Genomic DNA, 14,189 nt, shown 5'->3' with positions numbered 1-14,189 from the left:
TCTGTTTAATTCAACTTTATTTAAAAAAATATAGTTTCAACAAAATGATGAAAAGCTGCTGGTTACTCCTGTTTACTTCACATTACCACCTTAATTGATAACAAAACAGAAGTTACTTTAGCATCAACTGTCTTTCTTCAACATCTGTCTGACTTAAAGAATTCATTAAAACAGCAGCTTAATGAACACCACTGAAACTATACTAACGTAAAATAAGCAAATAATATTAGAATTCTATCCCTTAATTCGTTTTTTTAAATTTAATTTTCTTTTATGTTCTAACTTATTTTAATGGAAAATAGAGAAGCTCTGTGAAAATTTTGAGAGTAATCCACTGGTATAACTTGAAACGGTCTTTGCATTTATTCATCTCTTGGGCTGCCCTGCCTTTACTTTGTTCTTGCTAAAAAACAAAGGAATACAGGAATTATTTTCTCTAAAAAGACATTTTTTTGATGTGCTTTGCAAAGGTGGTTTGTTAAATTGAATTGAAAAAAGACTTTGGAAAATTCATAACTCAAAAACAAGTTGAGGCTGACCACATGGATGGATTTTTTTCCACAGTAACGGACAATAACTTTTAGACTCAGATTACATTACTCATAATATAACGTAAATATTTTATAGTGTACAGAGAGTCGCAGTGTGTCGTCACACATGGTAAAAGTTGTTGCACGGGTTAATCAAATGTGTTTGTGCTGCAGTGCCACGTAGCGGACCCAGGAACATGCGTGTATTTGATGCCACCACCAATTCCCTCACCATCGGCTGGGACCACGCAGAAGGTCCCGTGAGGCAGTATAAGATCGCTTACGCTCCCATGACCGGAGACCCCATCACAGAGTTTGTAAGTACACTGCAAAAAAAAATTTCTATGACACCAATCACAAGGATCTGTGTAGACAAAATGACATCACCATCAACACTCAACATTTTAGAGTGAAAATGTAAAAAAAAAAACGCAATAGTCCTGAAAAAGGAACAAGTTTCATGGTGGTTCAGTATTGTTGCAGACAACCCGAAGAAAGCAAAACTTTGACAGTGACTTTAACTTCTGTTCTGTAAGCAAAAGCTCACCACATTTCCATTATTTTAATTATGATTAAGTCCATTCTCATAACAATTTCTAACTCACTTTTGTTCAAGTTTAAACTTGTCCAGTGTCTCTTTATGATGCATTTATTAGAGAGGTGACACGTTTTTCTCTCCCAACAGTTTTTGGTTAAAAAGGGGTCAACATATGCTTTTTTTATAAGCCGTCTTTGTTGAATTTCATTGCTGCTGAGGCTGCAGTTGACTGTCAAGAAAAGCCTAACCTATAAACAAACTGAGAGCACACTTTAAAACACTTTAAAAAATCAGAAATTACAAGGATTCTCTATGTGAGAAAACTTTTAAAGCTGTAAGATTTTAAAAGAAATTTCTAAAAAATACATCAGGAAAACTCAAGCTTTTTTTATTGACCGGACCCTCTACATTTCAGCAGTAATGAGAGACTTATATCAGGTAATGACATTTTTTAAAATTTTGGATAAACTCTTGATTCACTTTCCCCATTCAACCTTTGCCATTACGTTCCATACAAACTATGCGGTGAAGTCACATCTCAGGATTCCCTTGGCTTGTTCAGGTTATAAATCACCGATTAGTGAGACTAATTACGGGCTCTGTTAAACAAACACTACAATTTGGGCCATAATAACATTATTAATAGTCCTAACTAATGAGTTGGACTGGCAGTTAGAGGGCGGAGATGGCCCAGCTGTGTTCCCCCTCCACTTGTTAGTGAAACACCTGTTCTGTATGAGTCAGCTAACTGCAGCGGAGGGACTCCGATGAAAGGATTTCTCCAGACTGAGACTGACTGGGAGCTTAACCATTTATAAATGCATGCAATTATTACAATTTAGCATCTGTGGTTAATGGAGAAGGCTTGGGTTTGTACACAGCCTCCAAAAGCCAACTGAACTGCAATTTTCTGCTCCAGACACAAAATGATTCCTTCCTGTTTGTTAGAGATTACTCTGCCAAAGAAATGGGAGACAGTTTTAAGGATTAGAAGGTAAATTCCCCAATTCAGCATTTCATAACACCAGCAACTCCCTCAAAATTTCCAGACTCTTTAAGCCAACCAGTGTAGATATATTAGACTGAAAACACAGGGACTACTCATGCTCTCAGTTATTGATGAAAGGGAAGTTCAGGGGCATTTATACATCAGTTTGATCTGCGTAAGGGGAAAAGACTAATAGCAACTAAGTAGTATTAAAATTGTGTAAAAGTGTTTAACCAGTTTGAAAAATACATTTGGCCACAGACAATTAGTACAACGTTCTTGCACACTAGAAAGTCTTATGGACAGGGGTCGCTGGTCAGTCTCTTGTACTCACTTTATTTATGACATTTCAGTTCTCAAAATTGTGTCAGAAAAAACTCACAATAGCCTGATTTTGCTGGTTAAAATCTCAAAGCCCCCATTTTGTCATTTGATCAAGAGACACCAGAAATGTTTATATTGATTTATGCATAAAAGCATAAATTGCAAAAATCAAATTATGTAATGCAAATTTCAGTAGAAAAATGGTAAAGAAACCAAACACAGCACATTGAGAGTTTATCCATGAAGTGGCAGCTTTTGTAAGTGACTGGAGTCACTGGGCTCAGGTTCTCCCAGTCAGCCTAAATGACCCTCCCTGCATACCAATTACCTGCAACAGCAGAGCAAAACAAGGCACAAACAGAGCACAGGGCTGTCACAACATCTCTATGTAACCTTCCTGTTACTTAGGATTCTCTGGATGTAAAAACAGTCTTGCTTGAAAACTTTTCTTCTGTGTCTGAAAACCTCTGACTCGGTCGTGTTTTGATCCTCAGACTTCGGTTCCAGGAAACAGAAACAATGCCATGCTGCAGAATTTGCTCCCTGACACTCCGTACAACATCACTATAGAGGCCATCTACCCAGAGGGTCCCGGAGGGTCTCTCAATGGAAATGGACGTACAGGTGAGGCAGCCACACAGTAAAACAGATTCAGATGTTATAGTGAAAGCAGCAGGATTAGGAGCAGCTTCAGTACTCTGTTTGTCTACACAGGATGCGGTCAAGCACAGTACTTTGTGCTTTGGCAGTGCTCTGAGGCTAACACTATAAACTGTTAAAACGTAAAGGGGACAATGGCTTAAAGCTTTACATGTGTAAAGCATGAGTAGACTTTAAACTGCAGCCTGTAGCAGTGGAGTTTTAAAAAGAAGTGTGTTTGTTCATAAGATAGATGACTGAAAGGCCTCCTGTGCAGACATAACTTCAGACTTTGCTACAGTAATTTTGCAGAGGCAGATTTAACTATACAGCAGGTTTCTCAACACATCTGCAAAAACTCCTGAAGCACTTCTCCACCATCAATCCATATAAATATGTTACAAACAAATGTCACCTTGCCATTAGATCACAAATACACAACTTTCAGTGGAACTTCAGTGCTATGAGGAGCTGATTGTGCCACAGACGTCATGTATTCAGCTCTGTTGTGAAGAAAATATGAGTGGAACATACTTTTAGAGCTAGCTTTCAAACTTAAAGTAGATAAGTATTTGATAAAAGAAACTCTCCGTGGAGAATTCCTTTTAAGAATGTTGTTTTATCTGTAATATGGGAATAAAAAGTGCCCCTTATAAGTAGCGTACAATCGGAAGAAGATGCACTCCAGTTGGCTTTAACACATTTAATATGAGAGTGAAAGAAGTAAGACGTGAGACCTCCCTGCATCTGCGACTGCATCAGTATCTTGCTGTGGTTACACAGTCTGTTGAAGGGATTGAACCTGTGAACTCAGTGTCACGGCTCGTTCTCTCGAAGCCTCCTGCTGCTGATGCAACAGTTGAGTTAAACACCGACAGCCCGTGGCTCTGCAGGCCAGCAGTCCTGCAGAGAGGAGTCTGTGCAGTGAAAATAAATACAGTAGACGTACATTAGTCAACAGTGCCAACACGTGTTAGTGTGAGGAGTTCGGACCACTGGGATCTCACAGGAGCCAAACTGGGAGAGCACTTTACTGGTGAGCGGTAGCATTAGTTACACAAACAATAGAAACTTGCAGAAAATGTGCCAGGCGCTTTCAGGCATTAGTCCAAGTCAGAATTTAGCAGCCGCTCTGCTTACTCTGAGCCTGAGTGTTATCACATATTATGACTTTCGTTAATAGATGGAAGGGGAATACATCAGCAACAATGGAAGAGATAGAAATGTTGAGCCAGGAGCTTGTTTAGTGTGGCGTTTTAATGTTTGATTTAAAAAAAAAAAAAGCTCAGAAAATGTCACTTATTTTAACAAAGTTATCAGTATAACAGTGATTTTTAACAAAACAGATGTCAGTTTTTCATTAATGTGGAAGTTTTTCTCCCATTTGACCGTTTTTTCGACTTTTTGCTCTGTTCAAAATTTTGTAGGTTAACTTAAAACGTGTGCAAAATTGTTTATAAGAAGAAAAATGCTTCCTCATAATACCAGCCACTGACTGAATCTTTGACATTTAAGTGATAATGTTAAGCTTCAGGCAGGTACTTTTTATACACTGTAACTTGTTTCATTTAGATGAATTGACATTGTGATTAAAACAAACAATTCGCCTTTCAGGCTTCCCAATTTAAGATGCTGTCACTTATTTAATGGGAAACCCTTAAAAAAACAAAAACATTTCCACCAGTCAAATCAGAAATAAGTTTTAAAAAATTTTCTTGTTGCCAAATTAATACAGTAGACCTAAAACAACAGACCTAAACATCTGAAGTTCCAGCTCACTTCACCTCCAGTCAAATAATGTGGAAATGGAAATATAGCCATTTCCACAGCCTGCTTGATGACATGGGTCTCCTCTCTGTCGCAGTTGGCCTGTTGAGTCCCAGAAACCTTCGTGTCTCAGATGAGTGGTACACCAGATTCCGGGTGGCATGGGACCCGGTGTCAGCTCCCGTCCAGGGATACAGACTCATCTACGCTCCTCAAGGTGAGACTATCCATCACATGCTTTTTGCTGGTAAAAACATGTGGATAAAGGTTGACTGAGGATTTAGGGCATTGGTGCCTAAACCTTTCGGGCTGTTTGTTTAGAATGAAACACTTTTTGAATTATTTGTTGAATTATGTATTTTGAGCTATGAGCAGATTGATTCTTTAAATGCTTTTTGGATGCCCTGAGATTAAAACTCTTCGATATTTTTAATAATTAAGAGAAAGATTAAATCGAGGAAACATTGGAACTGCTTCTTTGAATAAAATAAACAAAAAAAAAGCAGAAAAATAATGTTTTTCAACTGCTGTAATGACTGCACAGCAAGTATTTTTACATATCCCTTAGAAATATAAAAAAAAACCTCCAAGTGACACATTATGTTTTGTTAAATATGTGTTAATAAAATGGTGTGGTAAGTGTGAAATCTGGAGCTAAAGATCTCATCGACACCTGTTTAAAACAACTTCAATCTCAAGGTCCACTTACTAGCTTCTTCTGGAGCTCATGAGTCAATCACATGGTCTTCATCAGCTGACAGAGTTTGCTCAGTTGGAGATGGATCTGCTGACATGTAAGCTCAGTAGCTGTTATGACTTCATCCATAGCACTTTTAGGGCTTCTCTCATTCGTGTTGGCTTAAAGCCTGAAATTAAAGTCAGTGTGATACTCAGGAAATTGCTGGTAAGCAGATCTTGAGTAGGGATTGTTTCACTCAGATTGTGAAGAATTTGTGCATGAATGGGCCGATGTTGAACTTGGCTTCTGCTGCGAGTTACCATCTGCAAAATGCTTCCCAGATAGCTGTGATGGCTCCACAAACATTCTTTGATGTTTGTCTTTTGACTGTGAGATGAGTGCGAGTGTTTGGTTTAGTTACACACTGACAACAGCTCCAGTAATTATACATAATTCACTCCTGCACATTCTCTCTTTCAGTTCTCGTGCTTTTATCTTTCCAGGCACAAACCAGCCCATAGATTTCTTTGTGGGCGATGTGACCTCCTACACACTGCACAACCTGCTGCCTGGAACCACCTATGATCTTAAAGTGGTGGCTCAGTACGTCGGCGGCATGAGTAGCCCGCTCCCTGGGCAAGGAACAACACGTATGTACAGTTATTGTGTGTGAAAAGAGCTCTACTGTCAAGAAATGTTCCAAATCATGACACATTTACTCATTTATGCCATCTAGCTAAGCAGATGGTTTTGCTCTACTTGTGCTGTTGCTCCACTGCTGATGTTTCTGCATGCCAAATACAGTACATACAAGTACAGTTAAGGGAGTTTTATTTGTGGCAGCAGTGACTTAAAACTTAAAACTTAGACTTTTGTTGGATTTTTGTGAAAAAACAAAACATTGACACTTGACTTTACATATAACTTTAGATTGCAAAAACACCATCAAGTAGTCAAAGCAGTTTGTCTCAGCTTTTTTAAACCACTATATAGTCTGTGATATGTATTCAGAGTGCGCACAGACTTTTAAAATTTCCTTATGAAGACTTGTGACTTGACTTTGACTTTCCCCACAGGTTGGGGATTTGCCTTAAAAAACCTGATCTGTCTTGGACCCATCCTTAATGACAAACAACTCTGGTTTATGGTGTATTGAAACATTACAAAAATTAGTGAAAAGCACTCGAAATGTAAAATTGAATAACTCAACAGCAACATGCCATTCCAGAAACACTGTCCCAGTTAACATGGGTACTGCCACTCTGTTGGAGTGGCACCTGAAAGCATTAGCAGTGGAGATACCTAAACCTCAGAAGCTACTTGTGTTGGCACATACCACCAAGGATCAGAGAAAATTTTTGTTTCTTTAACTTGGGTGTATCTGGCCCTTTAAATGTCTTTTTAAGGTTAAGACGATTTTTCAGTGGCACAGGACATTAAAAATGCATCTGTCTGAAACGATCTGAAGTCTACATACACCGGGGCAAAATCTTTTTAAACAAAAATCTGGAAATGCAACATATGAACAAATAGCAACTTACACTTTAAAGTGTTTCAAAGTTTGTTTTATTGGCTGAAATGTTAATATCTTTTCTCTGCAGTGTTCCTCAACGTGACCAACATTGAGACCTACAACGTCGACCATGACAAGTTCTGCATCAAATGGAGTCCTCACAGGGCAGCCACTTCGTACCGCATCAAACTCAACCCTGCGGACCGTAAGTCTCCTCCATTTTCACTATATACCTCTTTTCCCTGAATGTTTTTGAATGCAGCCATTGGTTTCCATTTATTTCCATGTGATATAAATCTTGATTAACAGAGTCTTTGCAGTGGCGTATCCTTTTTGGAAGCCAAAACCCCCACATTTTTTGCATTCTCACTTGATGAACAACCTCAGCAGTTATCAAAGTTGTTGCTTGGTATTTTTTGTCAGTGGTTATTTAATTCCACTTTGAATAGCGGCAGCAACTGTCCCTACTAATTGCAAAACCTGCAACAGATGCATTCAATTTATGTGTGCACCTGAAACCAGTGGTGTGGTCCACTTGAACACTCAGATCCTGATCGGAGGTGACTTGTTTAAGGTGATGCATGCGGTGATCTGTGCAATAAGACTCCCAGCAGATGTTAGGAGGCATATCTCCAGATGAGGTCACCTATGTGGCCATGGATGCTACAGATCCTTCACAGCGTTTAGTAGACTGTGTCGACCATTGGGATCATGTCTAGACTTTTTTTTCTCCTTTCAGAGACTGTTTATCTTTCGGCCTCCTCCTTGTGATTATTACTCAAAGCAGGATGCAAGTTTTGGCGTGGATTGAAAGCGTCCGACCACCAGGCTTTAATCGTGTCTCTGTCTGCAAAGATTACATCCTTTTCAATTACTGCAGGGTCTTTGTAACCCATCTGGTTCATATTCGCACATGGACACGGGTTAGCGGTTAAAGAGAAGGGAAAAACCAGGAAAGGAGCATCCATATTTAAATATCTATATGGTAATCATTAGTCATTCAGACCCGCTGTGACGGGTTGCCAGAACAAATATGGGTCTGCTAGCGTGAGTCAGATGATAGCTCTAACCACTACCAGAGGATCAGAAATCCTCTGCCTGAGAGTCCGTCCCAGTGAGAGGCAGCAGACTGTGCTCTCAAGTCAACAAATCAGTCAACTGTTTGTTCTCAAGTGGAAAGGCAAACAGCGCTTCGAGATGATGGTAAGAGGTGGAAAAACTCTGAGCAGCGAATCGTGAGGTCTTCTCCACTGAGATTTCCTTCATATTTTAAAAGCAATGGAAACACTAGTCAGAGGAAGATGTGGCTGCCAATTTTTAAAGAGTTATCTAATAACCAGCTGAAATATCTCAGGGATTATATTTTGTCAACATCACTCTTTTTAAAAATCTTTGTGTATCTTCTATCTTGATAAATGTGGGCCACTGTTTTGGAGTAGATATGAGCAAGTGGCATGTGTTTTTCCAGAACAATTTAAGTGACTTGTTGATATTACAGAGCTTATCCTGAAAGTATTGCATCACCAGGGTCATTTGACAGAGAATGATGCAATCCTTCTTACTTAAGAGTTGATTTGGTGAGCCCAAAATACTGGAAAACAGCAATCATCATCTATGGCAGCTGTCTGCAATAAACATGGTTTGTTTGTTTGTGTTTACTAGAATGCACAGTGTAAATAGGAAACCTTATTTTCAATATATCACTGCCCAGCCGTGCAGAGATATAAACATTTCACTGCAAGGGTCAGCTGTTAAGTTTGCTCATTGCAGAGATGTTGCCAAGGTTGAGTGCTTTCTGTAGAATTACAGCCACATTAACTAATCTTTTATTTGTCTGCTGTTAGCAACAAAACAGAAACTACAGCAACAGTGACAAGACTACAAATGGAAAAAAGCCCAAAGGCTCAAATAAAGTGTTTCCCTGTATGATGGTGGCTTGTAATGGACACAACTTTACCAGTAATGCCAGTTTAACTGCATTGATTGAATATTTTACAAAATGAGAGTTACAGAAGTGTTGTAGAGCAAATAAGACAAATTGAATTCATGAACAAGAAAAGCTATCGGAATACACAACTTAAAAGGCCCTGAATACGTATTTTCTCATAACAGTTTCCTAAAATGAGCAAAACTGGCGTACACAAAAAACAGTTTTCTCAAACATTATGACATTAAACATGAGAATTTTCAGTCTGTGTCTGAGATCTTTTTCCCTGATGAAGATGATGAAGTAGATGACTTTGTGTGTTAAATCCTTCAATAGTATCTAAATGTTTTTATTTTGATTGTTATTCTGCTTTCCTCCTACGAGGGTCAATGCAACAGCATGACCGGCGACATTATCACAAAATTGCTGTTGAAGCGCCCAATAAAGGAGTTTTGTCGTCACAGGCTCATGTCTGCTATTTGCCACAAAATGACAAATATCATTGGAAAAACTACAGGCAGGTCAGCTTTGGTTTGTAGCGCTTCATGCCTGTAAGCAATGACAAGTGTCGAGTATTAGTTTGTAGCTTCACCAGCTTCTATTGAAAATTACTTGAAGCCTGTTGCTGTGTCACTTGTAGTGTGAGCACAGCATTACTGTCATTATGAATCTTTAAACATCCCTCCCAGATATGTAATTTGTTTCTAATGTGAGAGCTGTTTTCATATCTAGAGTATGAACAGCAAACACCCCCAGCATCAAGTGAAGTAGGAATAAGCAACACGAATATAGAGGGACTTTAATGTTACAGAGAAAAACTGAAGATTTGAAACCAAGTTGTTGAGATTTAAAAAAGAACTTTTAAGATGCCAAATGTGTGAAACTCAGCAAGTATTTCTCAATAAATTAAAAGCATACAGACTGAAATGGAGCACAGGAACCGCAAAATGCTGCAAAACAAAAAAATGTGAGGCTAAAATACAGCCTGAAGTTGCCAACATTATAATCCAACGCGCCCAGTTGTTCCTTTTAAAAGCCAAAAATGTAAGCACCTGGGGAAGTAATCTTTGACTCACTGGTAATTATAATTAATGCTATCATACCCCTGGAGATACATATACTGAATGAATATCTTACTTTTCACCACATATATTAATCTTTCATGATGATTCAGAGCTAAAAAACGATATAAAACACACTGGGTGTGGTTTACAAGGCTGAAGCTGCCACTTTTAAGTCATCCAGTACAAACTGAACCTCCTCTGCCTCACAATGTCTCTACCTCTTTCACTCAGTGGCTACAGTGACAGTACATGAGTCAATGTTTCCCTTAAATGTAATTATTCAGATTGACAATTCCTGCAAAAATGTTTAAATGAACAATAAGTGATGGGATATGGTGTCTTGTTTAGGTTTATAATATGCATACTGCACCACTAGTAATCTGTTTAGTCTTTTTAGTCTTCTGAAGTAGCAGTTTTATCACAATATACAGTTATTGGGTGAACTTTCTGTTTACTCCACAAAATTGTTAACATCACTTGACTCTGGAAAGATCTGAAAAGTTTGATCAAACACTTAAGTGCCTATCAAGGGATGAGAGGGCAGAGCGTCTTTTTAATAGAGCATCTTTGACTTAACTAAAGTGGTTGTGCATGCTCAAAAAGTGTGTAAATATTCTGCAAAGAGAGTGTTTACGTGACAAGTCTTTTTTTAAATTACATAATATAATAAAGGCATTTAACAAATCTTTTTCCTTTGCCCTTTAGCCTCTAGTAAAGGGCAACATGAGATAACCATCCCTGCCGGTGTGCCTCAGTACTGCTTTGACGGACTCTCTCCTGATGCACTCTACACCGCCACTGTCTTTGTCCAGACCCCAAATCTGGAAGGGCCAGGAGTCAGCGCCAAAGAGAGAACATGTAAGTTTTGCAAAATCATATGAAGTCGTTGTATCACTTAAATCGTCACTGAAATGTAACACTTGGATTGGAGGTTTTTATCTATTATTATGCAGATGTTTTTTCAAAAGGTGGAGAGAAAATTAGCCTAGGGAAAATTCTGGTGAAACTAAAAGAAATGTTTGAAACTAAGCATAAGTCTGCTGAATCCCACAATAATGAGTGGTAGAATGTAACCAAGTTCATTCACTCAAGTACAGTACTTAAGCACTGTTTTGAGGTACTTTAGTTGAGTATTTATGTTTTCTGCTACTTTGTACTTTTACCATACCTGGCCTCACCTAATTGGTACTAACATTAAAACATTGTGCCTACATTATATTAGAGACAAATGCTCATTGAATCTAAGACATAAAATAAAGTATAAGAAAGACACTGGAATAAATTAGACTTTCTGTGTTTAGATATGAACAATGCAATTACAAATTGCAGATTTTCTTTTACTTGATTGTATTATTTTTCTGTAAATGTTTAGCAATGTACTTATGTGATTGAAGACAAATGAAGAATGTCTGTTTTTCTAATCAAATGTTTAATGAAAATCAAACTGGAAATGTTTGAGAAATTATATGACATATAAGTGAATTAATTTTAATGTTTTTTCATGTTTTTATGAACATCAACCAGCAGCTTCCACATCTCTGATGGAAAAACAGACATAAAACCCCCCAGAGCCTGTCACGTCACATTTATAAAAGCAAACAAGACTGTATTAACAAGCTACATCTTTCCAACACGCCCAGTCAAAATGTGCACCGTGGTGTCTGAGATATGAAGCATGATTCAGACTCTCTGCATTATACAAACACTGAGTTACATCACCTCACAGCACTGATCCAAAACAATGATTTCATCACACAACATGTTTACTGTTGTTCTGTATTTATTACAAATATGTTGATGGCAGTTTGTAACTGTTTTTGTTTCTCATAGTGGTGAAGCCAACTCCAGTTCCAACGCTCCCACCAACCCCAACCCCTCCACCCACCATCCCTCCAGCATGGGCAGGTAAGTGAATTCTTTGCTCTCAATTAAAGTCCAGCTGAAGCTATAGTTCGTTTTTTTTTCTACAGCATACAGGTCTGTGTTTCCTGATGGTACCCATGACTGTGAATACACCAGTTACAATGCAGTTATTATAATTTGCATAAAGCAGTAAGGATCTTGTTCTATTGTAGGCCGACATTCATGAAGACTGATCTACATTAGAGAAGCTTCAGACTTTAATCAACAGCCCACTTTAGCTTTCTGGCTAATGTGTCCTCGCAATCTATAAATATGGACACATGTTGTGTTGCATCTTGTCTGAGCAAGCGACCAAACAAACATCTACCAGGAAAAACATACTGCTTAAGTTGGTTTACAGGCTTGATAGTTAGTTTTTTGGTCAACTGCAGTGCATCAAACACTGTTAAAAACTTACCTGCAGTTGTCAAAGGTTGCAAGTTTAAATGCTGAATGTTGTGGTGCCGACAGCCAGATCGCACCGGAATTTAAAATCATGTATTTATAATCAATCAATCAATCAAAAAAATCAATAGATTTCAAGAGAACAACACAAATTGTGTCCTTGCTCAAAAGGGTTAAGTTAATCTGAGAATTTTCCATGCTAAATTGAACTTCAGTGAACTTTGACACACTGTTTTACACCTTTGACTGGCAGAGCTGAGCCTTAAGGAAACACTAAGCCAGAGAGTCCAGAATGGAGAAAGCTATCTTGTCTTGTTGTTTTTTACTGAACTTTCTCTGTCAGGAGACAAACTGCTCCAAAAAAGAGACAGTTTGTTGACTGCATTTTGCCATACGTCTTAGTGTGAACACACTTATGCACCTAATATAGCATAGTATAACTACAGAAGTATGTAATCTGAGAGTTAGAGAAAGCATGAGTGTGGGATGCTTAAGAAAGCAGAGGAGATGCTCCCAGGACTAAAAACTGCAGTGCCACATTCAGAAACAGCAAATCCAACATCCCGATTAACCACTATGAGGAAAACCTGGATCATCTCATGACTGAATGGATCAAGTCTTTTCATTCAAGCTCAGCTCTGATTGGAAACTCCTCAATGCAGAGTTTTGGCTGAAGCAATGGTTTGAACGCCTTTTTCCTCTGGGTCCCACTTGTGCCAGCGGTGAATTAATAGCTGCCACATGTGCTGCTGGCCCTGTAGGGCGCAGGAAGGGGAACACGCCCCTTAAAAGGAAGATAGACCTGTCCAAGGAATCTGTTTGTGCCTTGTATTGTGTAAAACTTGTTTTTTAAATCTGGGAGGAAAAGATAGAGAAAATTACAAAGTATGCTGCATCACATAAGGCAAAGATTATTCAAAGCCTTTTTGCCCAATTCGTTTTTATCTGAGAGGAGCCCATTAACGAGAACTCAATTTCAACCCTTCTGGTGACCAAATGTTGCTTGTTTTTGTTTTGCCTGCGTTATTTTTTTTTCAGTGAAGCCCATAATTACTATACATAGACCCCATCTCGTCATTTTTCTCAATCCTTTTTTTTTTTGTTTAAGATGACTTTTTTCTAACACGCGCCAGCTCGCAAATGATGATTATGCTTTGTGACAATGCCATTTTCTCTGCTGGTGTTTGTGATGCTCCCATGAGGTCTGGCCACTGGACTTTTAAAGCTCCATATTGACTTGTTGTTTTCTTGCCTCAGTGTGCAAAGGTGCCAAAGCAGATGTAGTGTTCCTCATTGACGGATCCTGGAGTATCGGCGAGGAGAGCTTCACCAAGGTCGTGCACTTTGTCTCCGGCATGATCTCTGCCTTCGATGTCATTGGACCTTCAGGAATGCAGGTTTGTATGAATTATATAGCAAGACATTGATGTGCTCTGAATCCATACATATACAATAGTTTCATTTTTATTTTCACAATTAAAACATACAGTAATATAGCTCAGTGGATGTGTGCAGGGGAGGAAGGGGAAGCCGTGGGTCTCATAAAAGTCTTTCACAGTATGAAAAGATTCAGTCACATGTAATCATAAAAATTCAACAAGGAAAAACAAACATGAACAGCAGCAGTTAAAAGAAATATAAAAAGGCAAAAGGGAAAAAGAGAAAATGAAAATAAAGTTAAAAGAATAATACAATGTTTTTTAAACAAATCCTGTAGACAAGCCATACAATAAGTATTTGATTTTAAACTGATAGAGAAAATGTATGTAATGGTATATTGATACCAAATGTGCAACAATAAAGTAAATGCAAGTCATTTGAAGACGTGCAAGATTATAAATCATCTGAGAATTGACTGAATATTTTTGGATGGTGTTACTGTATCAAACATGATAATGTTGTAAAAATACTTT

At 38.3% G+C, this 14,189-nt stretch overlaps 1 protein-coding gene across 5 annotated transcripts in view; it reads left to right on the top strand.

The window, feature by feature from the left end:
• Positions 1 to 14,189, top strand: part of col12a1b (collagen, type XII, alpha 1b) — a 145,472-nt gene that overhangs the window by 93,844 nt on the left and 37,439 nt on the right. For all 5 annotated transcript variants that reach the window (XM_088089736.1, XM_042503437.2, XM_042503436.2 and 2 more), the window contains 8 exons: positions 705 to 847; positions 2,875 to 3,004; positions 4,884 to 5,003; positions 5,969 to 6,115; positions 7,067 to 7,183; positions 10,675 to 10,827; positions 11,800 to 11,874; positions 13,534 to 13,673. In XM_088089736.1, the coding sequence (XP_087945862.1) occupies positions 705 to 847; positions 2,875 to 3,004; positions 4,884 to 5,003; positions 5,969 to 6,115; positions 7,067 to 7,183; positions 10,675 to 10,827; positions 11,800 to 11,874; positions 13,534 to 13,673 (1,025 nt within the window). The remainder of the gene's footprint in view (positions 1 to 704; positions 848 to 2,874; positions 3,005 to 4,883; positions 5,004 to 5,968; positions 6,116 to 7,066; positions 7,184 to 10,674; positions 10,828 to 11,799; positions 11,875 to 13,533; positions 13,674 to 14,189) is intronic.

The sequence above is a fragment of the Plectropomus leopardus genome, chromosome 16 (assembly GCF_026936395.1).
Source record: "Plectropomus leopardus strain MGB_pleo_1.0 chromosome 16, ASM2693639v1, whole genome shotgun sequence".
Taxonomy (NCBI): Eukaryota; Metazoa; Chordata; class Actinopteri; order Perciformes; family Serranidae; genus Plectropomus; species Plectropomus leopardus.
This window is presented reverse-complemented; position numbering and strand designations above follow the sequence as displayed.